General features: G+C 39.7%; 1 protein-coding gene across 5 annotated transcripts in view; it reads left to right on the forward strand.

Annotated features, from left to right (window-relative positions):
• TEAD1 (TEA domain transcription factor 1) overlaps positions 1-11911 on the forward strand; it is a 271344-nt gene extending 259433 nt beyond the window's left edge. For all 5 annotated transcript variants that reach the window (XM_030828914.1, XM_030828915.1, XM_030828917.1 and 2 more), the window contains one exon: positions 4287-11911. In XM_030828914.1, coding sequence (XP_030684774.1) covers positions 4287-4400 — 114 coding nt within the window. In that variant the 3' untranslated portion in view covers positions 4401-11911. The remainder of the gene's footprint in view (positions 1-4286) is intronic.
• Positions 11912-18157: the final 6246 nt, after the last annotated feature.

Consider the following 18157-nt stretch of genomic DNA (forward strand, 5'->3'; position numbering starts at 1 on the left):
TTTCAGACCTGTAAGCTCCACGCATGGTAAGTGCCCTATATAGGTGAACTACATTTTACCTTTTATACCATATTTTTACTGTACTGTATGTGTAGATATGTTTAGATACAAAAATACTTACCATTGTGTTGTAATAGCCTACAGTAATCAGTACAGTAACATGCTATACAGATTTGTACCCTAGGAGCAACAGGCTACACCATATAGCCTAGGTGTATAGTAGGCTGTACCGTCTAGGTCTGAGTAAGTACACTCTATGCTGTTGGTTCGCATGACAAAACCACCTGATTACATGTTAGAAAGTGTCCTCATTGTTAAGCAGCTCATCACTATATATCATTAGTGCTCCCTTGGAACATATGACTTCAACCAATACAGCCATCCAGATAACTTAGCAGGTTAGATTAATTTCAAAATGTGTCATTAAGCAACTAAATAAATTCCTTTAATATGGAGAATTAATACCTATCAATAAATATATATTAGAATTAATAGTTTAGTTTTAGAAAAACTGAAATTAAGCCAGCACTCTTGGATTATGAAAATAAAATCATCTAATTGATGAACAGGAGAAATTGTACCTTACATAAAATGACATAGTATTTGCAGATAACTTATACAAATCATCTCTTATACTTTAAATCATCTCTAGATTACTTATAATACCAAATACAATGTAAACGCTATGTAAATAGTTATACTATATTTCTAAAATTTTTATTCTTTTTATTGTTATATTATTTTTATTATGTCTTTTTTCATCCCCAAATATTTTCAATCTGATATTGATTGGATCTGTGAGTGTGGAATCGCAGATAGGGAGGGCCAACTGTATTCTTATTTATAGAAAGCTTGCAAGAAGTTTGAATAGGTTGTAGAAGTGCCAGTTGCTGTGCTAGACCCTTTGTAAATGTTATACAATTCTCACTTTCAGACTATCAGGTCATTTTTCTCATTTGATGGATAAAGAATGTCAGGCCACCCTGAGGTCACAGAGCCAGTGATAGAAATAAATTTGAGATACCATCTCTCACCAGTTAGAATGGCGATCATTAAAAAGTCAGGAAACAACAGGTGCTGGAGAGGATGTGGAGAAATAGGAACACTTTTACACTGTTGGTGGGACTGTAAACTAGTTCAACCATTGTGGAAGTCAGTGTGGCGATTCCTCAGGGATCTAGAACTAGAAATACCATTTGACCCAGCCATCCCATTACTGGGTATATACCCAAAGGATTGTAAAACATGCTGCTATAAAGACACATGCACACGTATGTTTATTGCGGCACTATTCACAATAGCAAAGACTTGGAACCAACCCAAATGTCCAACAATGATAGACTGGATTAAGAAAATGTGGCACATATACACTATGGAATACTATGCAGCCATAAAAAAGGATGAGTTCATGTCCTTTGTAGGGACATGGATGAAGCTGGAAACCATCATTCTCAGTAAACTATCACAAGGACAAAAAACCAAACACTGCATGTTCTCATTCATAAGTGGGAATTGAACAGTGAGAACACTTGGACACAGGAAGGGGAACATCAAACACCAGGGCCTGTTGTGGGGTGGGGGGAGGGGGGAGGGATAGCATTAGGAGATATACCTAATGTAAATGATGAGTTAATGGGTGCAGCACACCAACATGGCACATGTATACATATGTAACAAACCTGCACGTTGTGCACATGTACCCTAAAACTTAAAGTATAATAAAAATAAATAGATAAATAAAGCTGAACTTAAAAAAAAAAAAAAGACTTGAATGGATAGAAAAGACTTTGCAAGGTATCTTATGGTCATGAAATCAAAAGACTTGAGTGTAAGACTTTATGGCCGTGGTCACTTAGTCTTCAAACATCAGTTTCACCTTGATTTATAAACAGAATGCTCAAGTCTGCACTTTCTACCTCAGAGATTATCATTGAAATATTTTAATTCAGCTAAGCTGTGAGAGATGGTACTGCCTTCTGGGATACAATGCAAATAAAACCCAGTACTTGTCACATAATAATTCATGGTCCTTCAGGATGAAAGAGGCAGGTAAATAAACCATTGCAAGCAAATGATGGCTGCAGTGTACTCGTGAAACAGATACCTCTCAAGTGCAGAGTGATGAGGTAGGGATTCTCAGGGATGTTGCCTCGATGGATAAACAGACATCTTTCTGATTGCTAAGAATAGGGGCATCCCATGGGTACTTAGGTACCAGGGGCTGGGGTGCTGTGGTGAATTAGGCAGGTGGACTGCCATCCTGGGGGTCTGGTGCAGGAGGCAGGCACGCACCAAGTCATCACAAAATAAATGAAAACTGTAGCTCTTGCTACCTGGCAGAGGGACACAGGGCATTCGTAGAACAGGGGAATTTGACCTAGTTCAGGCAGAAGCTGAGGAAAGTTTCCTGAGGAAGAAACAGTTGGGAGCTATCTGCATGGTGAATATGCAACCATGACCAAATGAACATCTCAGCTCCTTCCCTGTCAAAGAGCACCCACTCCTAGAGGTCATATAATATCATATGAGACAATCTGTAAAGCATTTGATACTGAGTAGATGGATAGTAAACACAATATTTGTTGGCTATTCTGATGTGAATTTTCATTCATTCAGCAATTATTTATTTATTTATTTTCGAGGTAGAGTCTTGCTCTGTTGCCCAGGCTAAAGTGCAGTGGTGCAATCTTGGCTCACTGCATCCTCTGCCTCCCGGGCTCAAGTGATTCTCCCGCCTCAGCCTCCTGAGTAGCTGGGATTACAGGCTCCCGCCACTGTGCCTAGCTAATTTTTGTGTTTTTAATAGAGACGGGATTTCACAGTGTTGGCCAGGCGGGTCTCGAACTCCTGACCTCATGATCCACCCGCATTAGCCTCCCGAAGTGCTGGGATTACAGGCGTGAACCACCACACCCGGCCCAGCAAATATTTATTAAATGACTGTTGTGTGCCATGTCCTCAAGCTAGTTGCTGGGAAACAGGGCCCCTGTTCCTTAGAAACTTATATTCTACTGGATGAGATGGACATTAGAAAAAAAATTGTACACGCCTGTATGTGTTTACCAACTGTATAGCATGCTATGATGGGAAAAATGAGATGTACTGTAAGACTTTATTCTTTAGGTAGGGACTGGAAGCTTGGATACCTTAAGAGCAAGGGAAACTAAACGGGAAGCAGCCTGATACTTAGAGGGAAATTAGGCCTGTGACAAACTGGAAGAGGCTCTCAAGTTCAAAATGTTGTCATTCAAACAATGCTTTGGCGTAATCAAACACAAAAGTAACAGAGTCACCGATGGCGTTTGGTGTTTTTGCTTGATTAGATTTGCTCTTAGAAAGTTCCTTCTGAGAATAGCATGGGGAATTGAGACCAGAGTGAGGACAGAAAGGAGTCAGGGTCTGTGTGGTGTGGAGGGAGCTGCAATGATTTGGGCTGGAGAACTCAAAATCTGAGGGATAATTAGAGGGATTCAAGAGCCTCAAGGGGAAGCATGAGTATTTCACAATACATTTTGAAAGATAAAGCCCATGTCTATGGAAAGAATGTCATTCCACGGGATTCTACCTATCCCACTGTTCCTTGATTCAGCAGATACTTTTCTGGGTCTAGGCACTACTGGTTAATATGGTGGTGAGGGAGGCACTCCTGCAGCTTCTCTGTCCTTGGCTGTTGTGAAACAAGATTTAGCAGAAGTTTAAGACTAGTATGGGAAAAAAGAGTAGATTTTAAATGTTCTCATCACAAAGAAGTATGTGAAGTGCTTGGTATGTTAGTTAGCCTGATGTAATCGTCCCACAAGGTATATACATCTGTCATCACATTGTAGCCCATAAATATATATACTGCAAGACTTTATTCTTTTAGGTAGGGGCTGGAATTATTACTTGTCAATTTAAAAATTCGGATAAAAAATAAGACAATTTCCTAGAGTAAATGATTGCCTTGTGGGACAGAATTAAAGAGAATTCTCTTTGTTGTAAAGAAATCAGCCCCCTAAAAAACGAAAACACAAATGCACTAATTTTTGTGGTCCTTTCTTGGGCATAGATTATGATTGACCCTATCTAGAAGGTATTTCTTACTTATGATAACCAAGTTTAGACGGGCTTCAGGTCATAGTTGTAGTGTTCTGAATCTGTGTTAGAGGACACAGAGTGAGGCTGAGCAAATCTCTGTTGGACTTAAGACTCGTTCTTCTCCAGTTAAGTCATAGTCATCATACACAGATGGAATATGTTTTCATCCGTGTGGTATTATACTTACATACCTTTTTTTATCTTAACAGGTGGTAACAAACAGGGATACACAAGAAACTCTCCTCTGCATGGCCTGTGTGTTTGAAGTTTCAAATAGTGAACATGGAGCACAACATCATATTTACAGGCTTGTAAAGGACTGAACATGGTTATTTATATATATAGATATCTGTATATACATACACACATATGTGCACACACACTCTCTCTCCATTATTGAACGACTGACTGTAAACCTCACCACACAGGGTGGTGCCCTGGCCCCGAGGTCACCCCGACTTTTCTAAATCTTGTTTGAGTGAAGTCATTTTTTCATGTGTTCATACTATCATTGTAGCTGTGAAGTTCTGGTACAGTTGTAAAAAGAGAAATTGAGTTGTTTCTCTATGTTCTTCAGATGTGCAGCCCACAATTCCTCGGGAAAGGTGAACCTGAACAACCCAAGTCTCTCTCTGCAGAGCCCTGTTTCTAATTGTGGTAGAAAATATTGAGACAGAGCATTTGCCATGGGACATTTACAGCCTTTATACAAATGTATTTAGTTCTCTTTTTTCCAACATAAAATTCTTGTTTTAAGATACAAGTAAAATTAATCTTTAAATATAAATGTAAATTAGTACACAAAACTAAGAATCTTTAGACTTATCTTTGTAACTAATTAGGGTGGAAGTTATGAAAGAATGTAATTCACTAAATTATTTTTTAAATGAAACCTTTTTTTTCTTTTTGAAACCAAATGTTAAACTATAGCCTTAAGAAATGCTTGGTAGAAGTGTCCTAATGAGACAAATTTGTACTTTTTTCCTCAAGGTTAACACTAATCTCCTAATCCATTAAACTCTTGAACAGGTATTACAAAGGAAGAAAACTTCACCCCTTATCCTTAACATATATAGTATATTTAAAAAATATAAAATTGTATTGTACTAATGTGATGATTATTTAATGAAAAAGAAAAGATGGCTCTTTTTGCAATAAGTAGATACATACTGAAAAAAATCTAAACTTACAATGTTTATAGTCTTGTGTGTGCAGTTATATTTTATATGGACAACCAAATTTTTTATTAAGATGAGTAAATATTTGAACCACTGAATTTTAATAACAAAATTTTTAAATTGGCATGAATACTGAATACTGCACTGTGAGATGCAAAGTATACAGAATCTGTGGCTGGGAGAAAATTTCATCAACTAGACAAGTAAAAGGCTCATCAGTTTTAGCATCTCTGCTCCCCAGAAAATTGTAAGCATCCTCACCAGCCTGTGGATACATTCTTTATTTCTAGTGACCCAATATGCATATTAACCTGCTATAACTAGGGCTATATGTGTAGGTATGTGTATACATACACACAAATGCACATATAGAGTTACTCAACACATTTAGTGAACACTTGTTTAATGTCACTCAGTTTGCTAGGTGCTGATATGTATGTATATCTCAATGTGTCTGTAGACTTAGATACATCCTCTCGAAGCACATCCATTTCCTTAGCCTCTCTCAGTAAGTTACAGTACTTGTTTGACTTAGGTTTAAGAGGCCCAGCTACCCATCTCTGACCTTTTCAAATAGGCTCATTTGGGAGATTCTTTTGCCAGGAGAGATTCAACTTTCCAGTCTAAGTATTCCAGAGCATTGCCCAGGCAGAGTTGGTTTGATGTGGCCAGATGTTTTGAGTTATTTCCCATAAGTGTTTCACTGGGGAGAGAACAGGGAGTACTCCTCCAGCTTCCCAAAGAAATATGTTTTTATAAGTGGTAGGAACATGTGCACACAATAGAACATGAAATAAGTTTTTTAACTTGTAAAACGTGTCAAGATTTTTCCACCAAGCTAGAAAATAAAAAACTTAGTTCTACCACATCCAGTTAACTTACACACCCCCTTCCCTGTCTCAACACCTGCTTTGACCTTGCTTTTGTATTATTACATCAGTCAGCATCTTGTGGTCCCGAACACGAGGGTGTGGCTGGCTCGTGGGAAACAGCAAAACACTGACTAAGCCTGACCTCTCCCAAATTGGGAAGACCAGAGGAGAAAGTGCAAAACTGTCCCCATTTGGAATGCCCATTCCTTCTAGAAACCAGTTGGGACAGTGCTCCTCTGCCCTTCATAAGCATACTACTGTTGGTTCCCTGATTCCAGGCTGGCCTGTGAAGGATTGCCCCAAGTGTCCCCTTTCACAGTCGTCACATTTACAGTGACTTCTTTTGAACACCCCTCTTAGGGATATTTCTTTCGCTTTTATTTCCTGCATCTTTCCTTAAGGGAAGCCCCATCCTCTCCCAGGACCAGGAATATATGACCAGCCGAGCACAAATGGCTAGAAGCCAAGCTATCCTGGAACTTCAATGGGAATGCTGTCTGGTTCATATTCTACCCAGGAATGGGACTTTTCAGTGCAGCCAGGAGGGCTCTTGGGATTTCCTTTCCAAAGCACAAAAATACTGGGACCCAAGAAGAACAGCTAGAGGACAACTCTTTTGGCGCAGAGACGGACACAGCCCAGTCTGCTGACCTCACAGGGTCAGCTGGACCCCCTGGTGCTTCACCACTTGCATCCTCTTGCTCAGAATGCCTTTGCAGTTGAGTTTTCTGGGTTTCTGTGATTGACCTTGAGGTTTACTCCTTGCTCTTACAACATTTCTAAAGATTTTTAAAAGTTTACTTCTTGTTTTGTTCTTCTAAAGCTTTCTCCAGGACAGGTATTTTCCCTATCATCTTAACCACTGGTCCAGTCATCCCAGTGGGCTTCTCTTTGTCTCTCCCAGATTAGACTTTCTGTGAGATTGGCATCACAACATCTAATCGGAATCTGTCTTTTGTCCTTCCTTCTGTATGGCAGTCTCCCTTTGTTATGAAAGCTTTCTAAAGCATATAAAGAAGCCTTCCCAGAGCCCCATCTCACTTCTCTTCCAGGTGCAGTATCCCCTCGAGACCCTCTGGTGCCAGGCTTGCTTCACGGCCGTCTTGTGTTGTCACTGCAGAGTTTGGAGGCCAGTTTTCCACAGCTAAACAGGGAGGAGCTGCAGAATGGGGCTCTGGTCTCTGGGCATTCATTTCCATCATAGAGGTTGAGAATAAAACAAAGACTTCTTCACACATGTTCTAGAACCCCAGAATGGCCCAAGCTACCTGAGACCAGGGTTTCTCAACCTTGACACCGTTGACATTTTGGACTGGGTAATTCTTTGTTCTGCAGAGCTGTCCTTTGCACTGTAGGAGATTTACTAATATCCCTGGCCTCTACCCAGTAGTACCACTAGCACCTCTTCCCCACCCAGCGTGTCTCCAGACATTGCCAAATATCCCATCGGGTGCAAAATGATCCCCAGTCAAGACCTGTTGCCCAAGATGTTACAGGTCACAATGACCACATTTGAAATTGTTTTCCCTTTCATTTTACCCCGTGAAAGCATCTCTCCTAGAGCCTTGCAAGAGGCAGGTGACATTGTGTCCACATTTCATCCTGTTTCAAAACTTCTGTTTCACGATTTCTCTCTTGCTACAAGTATTCTTTCACTCAGCACTGGGGAAGTTGGGAACAGCTGGTCACCATCATCCCTTTAATCAACTCACATCTGTTTAAAGAGTGTTTCTGATTTGACCTTCATCCCTTAGTTTACTGGGGTTAAAAAAAAGTCTCAGCAATTTTCATTATTTCTCATGGGTCTCATCATCAAACCTTTACTTATTTCAGCATATTTTCTCTGGGCTTCTTCTAGTTTCTGCCTTACAATCAATGCTGTTTTGTAAATTTATTGAAACCTCTGGAACATTTCACCTTTAGAGATGGATGGAGGGATTGGTACCAGAAGAGGGCTTAGATAAATTTTCTGTCTTGAGCTGAAAGCACAGTCTACTGTCCTTCGTTTTGTCGATGAGAAAGTTGAGGCCAGAGGGGAGGTGACATGTTTAGAGTCACCCAGCTGGTTAGTGACAGAAAAAGGGAGAGACTTGTCTAGGGTTCCTGCCACTTTGGTCCCTGGCCTCTCCTGGGGGAGGCTGCTGTTCTTTGGTGCTCTAAGCTTAATCCCTCAGAATGTGTGGACAGGTCAGCTTAGAAGAGATGGGGAGATTCAGGATCCCCCTGTGCCAGAGCACAGCCTCACCGGATGCTGCTTCCCACACTGAAGTGTCCTGTCTGACCGTTACTATCTGAGGCATCCATAAGCAGGTGGGAAAGCTGGCGAGCCATTTTACTTCCTGAGGACAATTCCCCAGCCACAGGCTCTGAGTCAAATTTCTATTTGGTAAGCATCCTAGCAGCAAAGTCCTGCACTCAGACCAGCCAAAAAACAGCCCCCGTTCCAAGTACTTGGTGTCAAAAGTCCCCGAATGACTTTTAAACCCAAGTCTTCTTAAGGTTTCAGTACTATGGTGGCTTTAGCAGTTGTTTTTGTGCAACTATAAATTATTTAAATCATCTGAGATGACAGTCAGTTTTACAAACCAGGTACATATTAATTTGTATAATTTTGTATATGCTCTGGTACACTATACCTGAACTAACGAAGAGTAGAACTAATTCTGTTTGTCAGTGTTCACACCTGTGACATTAGGAGGATATGTCTGCATTGCTTATTTCTTTATGTTGGTGTTTCTGTGGCAAAGCCCTGCACATGGCATTTCTGAAAAGCCTTAAATCTTTAAGATGTTGCATGTAGGGTATGCAGTGCAAAAGGCTGCCTTGGAACTGTGAGCCCTTTTGTAAGCTGGAAGCATTTCTCTTACTACTGTTACTTTTGTAGGAAGTTTTCAATTCAGAGCTGCCAAAGTGTTCCCATAAGCAGTGCCTTAGTAATACCTTAGTCATGCCGCCAGCCTTTTCTTACACCAATTCCTAATGTTCATTTACGAATTGGCCCAATATTGGAAACAAAACAAGCAAAAATTGTCTTCAGTTTTGTTTTGTAAGCCCATTTTTTCTCCAGTTCTATAGGAAACTGACTGGTCTAAAATCCGAAACTGGACACAAGTCAGTTCTTTCACCACACTCTCAAATGTATATACCAAAACAAAAGGTTGCAACTTCATAGTTTACTATGAAAAGCAAATTGTACTTTTTAATGTTGCCTTTTAAATTCATGACCAAATACTTAGCTATTTGTGAATCTTCTGCACTCTAGCATGAAAGTGCCTTTGGTTTGAGATTCCAGCTTAGAAAAGTGCTGCCATAATAACGATAATTTGTAGAGAGACCAAAAATATTTTGAGATCACCGTAATGCCTTTGGTTTACCAGGATGAGTAACCAACCACAGGCCTCTGTTCACAAGAGCACGACGTGGTCCCCGCCTGCTGCTAGTCTGTCTGCCAGTGGGGGCCTCCCAACATCCATAGCACACTTCAGCGGAAGGACCCCAGAAACTGTTGTGTTTGTGTGTGCCAATGACCTAGCGTGTCATTTCACCTCATCACCCAGCCCTGCGTCCGGATGAGGGGACTTCCGCACAAACGACAGAATCTCGGCCGGTGGACAGATACTACAGCTTTCTCCTCCTCCTTGTGTTCGTGTTCAGTCTCTGTGGAGACTTTCTTTTCCATTCAAATGACAGTGCGCACTTATCTGGTTTACACAATGATACCATTTTGAAAGTTGGAAGCCTCAAACTGAGACGACAGTGCAGAACAAAACAAAAGTGAGTTAGGGTCGTTACAATTGAAGTGTTCTTCTTAGGGCAAACATGTTGACTCCGAGTATTGTGTATGAATGTGCTACGAGAAACTTCCAAAGAGCACCATTCACAATTTGGCATTTTCAAAGAATGTTCCAGCCCTCAAAGGGGCAACTCTTTAAAGTCTTTGTTGGCTTTTATCCAAACCTTGTAGAAATTGGGAAAGCTGATAGAGGTAAGGAAGATGAGTGAAAAGGACAAGAAGGCCAAACACCAGCCAAAAAGAAACCAGGAAAAAAAGATTTTCTTTGCTAATATAGATGTAAAAATAACATCAGACATCTTTGAAAATTAGCCTCTAAACTCTTAATACATATGTTCTGTGTGTCTCTACCTGGTGTCTTTAAGAATATCCTCTCTGGGCTCTGAAATTTTAGGAGTGATTCTTATCCACTCCAAGTTGTATTTATGGAAATTTGTGCAAACAAACAAAAACTATCAAATGAAAAGAAAATGTACTCAACCTAAGTTATAGTTAGCTGCTGGAATTCTCAACTCCTCCCGGCCAGCACTATACCACAGTGTGGAAGAAATTAGTCAAATGCTTGTTTTCCTGCTTCTCTTTTCAACTGTTACTGTGCTTTGTTTGACAATAGTTTTCTCTCTTAAAAGTCGTTGCTTATATCGTTAAGAATGAAGGTTTAAAATTTATTGCATTGCAAAGGGTAGTTTCACTGAAGTCATGCACCATTAAATAAGATGAAATATTTGTATTTAATGTCCTACTTCCTAAGCCGTAACTTCTTTTACTCTGTGAATTTGCATTGAGTCACTCATGCTACACTACATCGCTTTAGTATTTGAGATGGCATTTATGTTTCCTCTCGTTTATCACGAAATGGGGTCAGATTCCATCAGATTCCACCTCTGTCAGGTGGACTGTTTTATCTGCCTTCCATGATAAGATATTTTTTCTCCTTCCCCTTTCTCTAAGAGAGGCTGACAGATATAGGTGTCAATCAATTGGAAACCAGTCTCTGATTTTTTTTCATTAGTTATTTTCTGTCATTAGTTTCACTGTGTAAATTAGATATCAACTGCACTTCTTTAAAAAAAAAAATACATCTCCCTATTACCTCCTTGAAAGATTTACTTCTGTAGGCCTTTTTCAATAGGCTCGTGACTGCAGACAAGGAAAAAAAAAAAAGTAAAAACAAAAACAGTATGTGCCTGAAAATGACAAAAAAAAAAAATTTGTAACATTTAAAAAAGAAACCTGAATAGCCTTTAATTCTTTAATAATACACTTAAATTTTATGTAAATCGGTTTTTGCCACGTGTGTTTGTTCACATTCTAAATGACTTAATGGGATTCTCACAGTCTGTGTCTTTGTGTCACGTGTATAAAATGGGCTTGTGATGTAAGCGTTTCATCTGGTCAGTGGTTCCTTTGATATTGTACTGCTGCTGGGAGTGGGCTGTGGAACCTGCCTTCGGGTAACTGGGTTCCTCTTGGGTAGATTGGAGAGATGGGGGTGGGCGTGGGCAAATTCTCACACATGTTTTCTTAACCTATTTGCAGAAACTTTCAAAAGGCATTTGATTAAACCTCTTGGCAGTACAGTATTCGTGTATTTGTTAACGTCTGTGTTTAGGTACTGGTACCTTTTTGTTTTAAAATGTTCTAAGTGTTGGCTTTAAAGTGAATTTATCTTTAGTATGATAGTTATATGAAAATTATAGGATTTGTGTGCAGAGAATTTTTTTATAAAGTGCTTTGTAAAAAAAAAAAATGTATTCTAGCTTTTGCGGTACATATGTGTGATAACTTTAATACCCATGACAGTTAAGTGCAATTATTTCATCACTCTAAAAATGCTATTTTTGTGTCAGTTCCTGCAGGTGTTTTCATGTCTTTGCAAAGTGACACATTTTGATGCCTTCTTGATAAAGTGGTAGACATTTTGTAGCTTTCTAGAAACTTTGTATTCATACGGTATCAATGAAAAATAAAGAAAATGAAAGTGTGGGTCACCTTTTTTATCTGCAAAAGTGTATGTTGTTAGGAATGAAATGTGCTTTATGTATTGTGAGTGATGATATGAAAGACAGAGTAAAGGAGGTTGCAGCTTTCATCCTTTTGAAGGTGTCCACCAAGCTTGATAATTGGAACTTTAGGTGTTATATCTAACAGGGTTTCTTAAAAAATAGCCACAAGTCAATCAATCCACTTGCCTATCTCACTCTTTAGTGCTTCATTAAAATTGACATAAGTTTTGCAGAGTGGCTTGTCTGTCGATCCCAGACTTACCCTGAGAAGCCAAGTCCCATGGGCCTTAGCACACCAGCCCAACCATTGAGTGTTTTTTGTTGCTGTTAACCCAACTTGTTGGGCACATGCCAGGAATGAGGGATAGAGCAGAGGATGGGGTACAGAGATAAATACAGCATGGCTGTTTCATACACAGTACTTAAATTCTCAGGAGTGGGATTGCACATTGAGCTATAACTCCTCCCAACCCCTGTCCTCAGCATCACCATGGGGTTCATGCATCTTGGCTCACTGCACTGTGGAAGCAGCTCAAGACTAGAGGAGAAATCTGGCTTGGGGGCAAAGAACTTTCTTAAACGATGGTTATCTTGGACTTCTGACAATGAGACTCAAACGTACCTTGGGATCCTTCATTTGTGTGAACTAGATCTCAGAGGGTCTTGCTTCTCCTTATTTCGTTGAAGTCTGAGGCAAAGCATGCTCTGGAGGGGAGCATGAACAGAGAAATAACTTGCCTGCCCCTTTGAAAAGGGGTGATTTTCAGCAAGCCACCATTTGAAAGGAATGCCACGGTCCAGTGAATTGCTCAGAGCAGAGGGAAGGAAATGATTTAGCATTTTGTTGAAGTCCTATGCCAAGCATCTTCACCATTTTCTTTAGCCCAAATACTCTTGAAAAGTGGAATCATTTCTAATTTTTCAATAAGGAAATTGAAGCCTTAGAGATGGTAGAGGCCCTTGTTAAGGTCATACAAGCTGGTAAGTGGCAAGAATTTAGAGGTGACAGCACCTCCTTCCTTGCAGTTCTGGTGCGGCCACTCATGACACCTTTCTACCTCCTCCTCTAAAACAAGGTACTTTAATACCTCAAAAACATCCTTTGTTAGTGCCTAGGGTTCCAGTCACCTTGAGTTCAGCAGAGAGTGACCCTCTAGGTAAACCAACATCATTGAGTAAAGAGACTAGAGGAGCAAAGAGGAAGGTTCTGGTGTGATCAAGGAACAAGCAACTTTGCTGGAAACCCCTAGTCATTTCTTCCTGCCTTATTGCTTCAGGGTACAAATATGTTGCAGGGTACTATTGAATTCTTCATGCCTTATTGCTTCAGGGCACTAATATAAATAGCTACTACTAATTGGAAGCCATATAGTTATAAAGTAATCAGTGTGAGCAACTGATAAAATTCCAATAATGTGTAAGCCTCTGAGGTGTTAGTGGGTAAAGTTGCCTTCAAAGCCTCCCTTGTCCTGTTTGATGCCCCATAATGCCCCATGCACCTGATTTTAAGTAGGTTATCACAAGTAGCAGATAGGCTGCTGATTACCTGACTGCATATTTTCAGCAAATATTTTCCCACTTGCTTAGATTTCCAAGAAGCTCAGATTTTTAATTTGTGCCCTGTGCTATTAATAAGGAACTAACTAAAATATAAAGGCACAGAATGATTGAAAGTAAAGAATGAAAAATGTATACTATCAAAACACCAAAATAAAGCTGATGTAGCTCTATTAACCTCAAACTAGTATAGCTCGAGGCAAAAATTACTACTAGAGTTAATGAAGATTACTTCAGGAAGACACAGGTTTCAGTTAACCAGGAAGGATAAAGATGTTAAACTTGTAGGCACCTAATAACGTAGCTTCAAATTATATAAAGCAAAATTTGACAAATGACCATAGTGGGAGTTTTTTTAAACAAACTCATTCAGTTTCTTACAGATAAAGCAGACCCCAAAAATGTAAGAATTTGAACAGCATGATTTAATGTGCTGTTCTAATACAAAATACAAAGTAACCCCGAAATTGGAGACTACATTATTTTCAAGTGCATACAGAATTGTTACAAAAATTGATCATGTCCAAGGCCAAAGGCCAGGAAACTGCGGCCCATGGGCCAAATCTTGCCCATTGCCTATTTTTTAAGTGAAGTTTTATTGGAACACAGCCATTTCTTACTCTCTGTGGCTGCTTTTACATGACAATGGCACAGTGGATTTGTTGCAAAAAGAGTCTATAGCTCACAAAACCTAAAATAGTTACTATCTGTGCCTTTACAGAAAAAAATTGCCAAATCCCGTCTTAAGCCAAAAAGCAAGGTTCTACATCCAGTAGTCCTAAAAAGATACTCATGATTCCATTTTTTCAGTGTATAGACACTGGCAAATGGTTAAAGACCCCTTTAATACCCTCATGTGGCATCCTAGTATCATTCTTAAGTGCCCCAGCCTCTCCTTTGATCGGTGGTCTGTGGGTCTGAGAATAGGCTTAGATCCTGAAAGGATGAGTGAGGAATGGTGATTTTATATATATATATATATGTTTGCTGCAGCAGCTGACATCTCTCCTGATCTTAATATTTTATTATTAGAACGGTTAAGCAGCCTATCTACCTTATCCCTATCTTGCCATCTCCACAGATCCCTGTGGGGTTGCATCCTTGTTTGCCATTTCCTGCTACCTATTATGGTAATAACTACCTTGCCTCTGACAGCTAAGTGCTGTCACCGGAGCTCTGCTGTTCCAGACTCCTATCGTCTGTTCACACAAGGGAAAATTTTCAACTGTGTTCTTCAAACCACTACAGAGTTTCCCAACAGCACAGCTCACTCACTAATGCATTCACTCTGGTTTTAATGAAGGAAATGTCTTTGGCACATAGGTAGTGGGTGTCCTGGTCATAAATTACAAATCCATCTCAGGAGCATTGCCACTTTGAACTTTCTGAGCCCTGCCTCTGTTCTGCAGGGCAGTTCTAGCATCTCCACCTCATTTACCGTAGACCATCATTTCCTCCAGACTTCAAGGAGCTATCCAGCAGCACGTTAATATCAGCTTCAGGTTTCTGCTGGGATGTTAAATCCTGAATTGTAAAACAGTATCCCACATACTGATAAACCATCCCTAATCTAGTCTAATCTCATGTCCTCAAGATTCATTCCCAGGCATGTTCTCCCAATTCCTGCTGAGAAGAGTAGCCAAATCCTGCAGCTGTCTTGATGATCCCTCTCCTCCTGAAGCAAGGACCCAACTTCCCCAGCTGGACCATGCTGAGGCTTTACCCTAGTAATTGGTCTAGAAGCAACAACAGGAGGTGGGGCAGGCCTTGGAGGAGGCAAGCACTTCATCTTGGGGGGCATTCATTTCAGTTGAGGCCTTGACATGGTCTCCAAGCAAGGAAGCCTGTTACCCATCTGCAGGAGGGAGTGGACTGCTGACCCAGAGGGTTCAGAAGTACATGAGGTTCGGAGTTCTCAGCATTTCTATCCAGATGTTCCCACCCCATGTTTAGGGTCCCACTCCTTAACTATTAGTGCCTGACTTTAACAGGATACTTGTGAGGGCTGTCAATTCAGTATTATTTGTAACTTCTAGCTTGGTTTTTAGCACAGTCTGTCCTCTAGCTGCATGAGCTGAGGATCACTTTAAATGCCAGGGAGTCCTTTGACACCATGCCCTGAGTTGAGCCTGATGTTGCCTTCCATCATTGCACTGATTGCACTTAGCAGCAACCAACCTATTCCACAATCCTTATAATTAACACCACCCCAATCTCTCTATCATTCTAGAGATTACGTAAGTGAGTGTATCCCCTTCCGCATGGGCCCAATACCAATTTACCACAGGTGGGAGTCTTAGCTATTGTGGTGCTACAACATACCGGGGAGATGAACTGTCGTAGTTTAGGTTCCCCCAAGAAGCAGACCCTAAAAAAGGACTCAAGTGCAAAGTTTATTTAGGAGCATTAATAGAAAATATCACTGTGTAATAAGAGGTTACATTCATGAAGGTGAAATAATTTTAAACTGGTATGCACTTAATACAATTGCCATAAGGATATGAAAGAAAAATGAGAGAGCAACAAAAGAAAGTACAACTCAAAATCATACATCTCTCAGTAATTAATGAAGCAAGCAGACAAATACCAGGAAATATGTAGAAATTTTGAAGTACTGAAAATCCATATATGTTTGTGTGTACTGTGTGTATACTATATCCCCAAATTGTCAAATTAATATTTTTCCAATCACATATGGAAAAATGAAAACCTGTACTTGCAAATTAAGCAAGTCTCAATGTATTTCAAAGGATTGCTACAATACACACAGTATTCTCTGACCACAATGGATTTAAGATAGAAATCAGTATAAAAGGCATCTTTAGGAAAGCTCCATGTATTTGAGAATTAATAAACATTTCTAATTAGTCATGGGAAAAAGTCACGGAAATTATTTAAAACTGTCAAATCCTATTAAAATATGTGGAATGCAGCTGGAGCAGTATTTAGCATATAGGCAGACCTGCTTAGAAATGTGCATATTAGAAAACAGAGACTAAAAATGAGTCATTCAATACATGAAGTTAAACAATAACAAAATGAACACCAAAAAAAAAAAAAAAAAACTACTAAAGGTAAGAGCAACCTTGGAAGTAGAAAACAATGGAGATCAACAAAGTCAGCAGTTGGTTCTTCAAAAATACTCATAAAATATATAAAACCCTGGCAAGACTGAAAGAACCAAAATGATAAGAATGAAAATACGAGCATTCCTACAGGTCATATAAAGATTAATAGAAGTATAAAAAGTAATAAAAGTATACTATATAAACTTTATGCCAATAAATTTGTAAGTATAGATAAAAGGGTGAATTCTTTAAATACTATAACTTATGAAAATTGTCTCATGAAGATGTAGAAAAACTGAATAGTCTTAAAATCATTAAAGATAACAGTGCTTCCCAGTATTTCCACACAGAAAAACCCAGGCCTAGATGGTTTATAAGCTCTATCAAACTTTACAGGAACAAAATTATGGAATCTTACATAAAATACTCCAGTGCATAGAACAAAGGAGGCAATTTTGGTATTAGTTTAGGTCTTCTAGAAAGCAGAGCCTGAGGCAAGGGTTAAGATGCTAATATTTGGCCAGGTGCAGTGGCTCATGCCTGTAATCCCAGCATGTTGGGAGGCCGAGGTGAGCAGATCACTTGAGGTCAGGAGTTTGAGACCAGCCTGGCCAACATGGTGAAACCCCATCTCTACTACATATACAAAAATTAGCTGGGCATGGTGGGCACCTGCCTGTAATCCCAGCTACTTGGGAGGCTGAGGCAGGAGAATCACTTGAAGCCGGGAGGCAGAGGTTGCAATGAGCTGATACCATGCCACTGCATTCCAGCCTGAACGACAGAGTGAGACTCCATCTCGAAAAAGATGCTAATATTCTATTTGGGAAATGCAAATTCAGCACAGTATGAATGAGAGAAAAGTAGAAATAAAGCAAGGGAAATCCAATGAAATGTGATGTGATGCATTACTATATTGACTACCACTTCATAGTAAGTCAAAAGGGACATGTTAGGTTACTCAGTATGTGAGATTCTTGGAATGTGGATGTTTTTGGAAAGGTTGCAAGGAGGAACAATATCTTGGAGTAGTCAGTGGAAGAGAGAAAAGGGGGTAATCTTCTTGTCAGGTAAGCTCCCATCTCCCAGTTCTCATTGAGTAACATTCACCCAACAAGGATATTACTGCCATTTCGTCTGTGTTGCATCATCCCGACTTAGCAGCTGTTCAGGAATTGAGATCCATGTGCTATAATGTGGTGTTTTATTAAAGTTCAAAAGTGAAGGGGAAACCTGGCATGTGTGGGGTGCCAACCAAGGGAAGGAAAGAGGGAGGCAGTTAAAGGAATCTGAGAAGGTACAAAAAGTGTGTTTCTAAATATGCTTTCCCATTTATTTGATAAGGCTAAAATACCAACAATGACAATATGAAAAAGGAAAATTATAGGTTAATCTCATGCATAATAGAAACTGACAAAATATTAGCAGTTTAAGAGTAACAATGTATGTAAAGCGTAATGAAGGCAAAATGGGGTTCATTTTAAGAATGCAAGGTTAATTAAACATTAGAAAATCAACCCATGTAATTCACATTAAAAGATGAGAGAAAAATCATAGATCATCTGAATAGATGAAGACACATACACCTGATAAAATTCAATGTCTG

Source organism: Nomascus leucogenys, chromosome 15, assembly GCF_006542625.1.
Source record: "Nomascus leucogenys isolate Asia chromosome 15, Asia_NLE_v1, whole genome shotgun sequence".
In the NCBI taxonomy this organism is placed as follows: Eukaryota; Metazoa; Chordata; class Mammalia; order Primates; family Hylobatidae; genus Nomascus; species Nomascus leucogenys.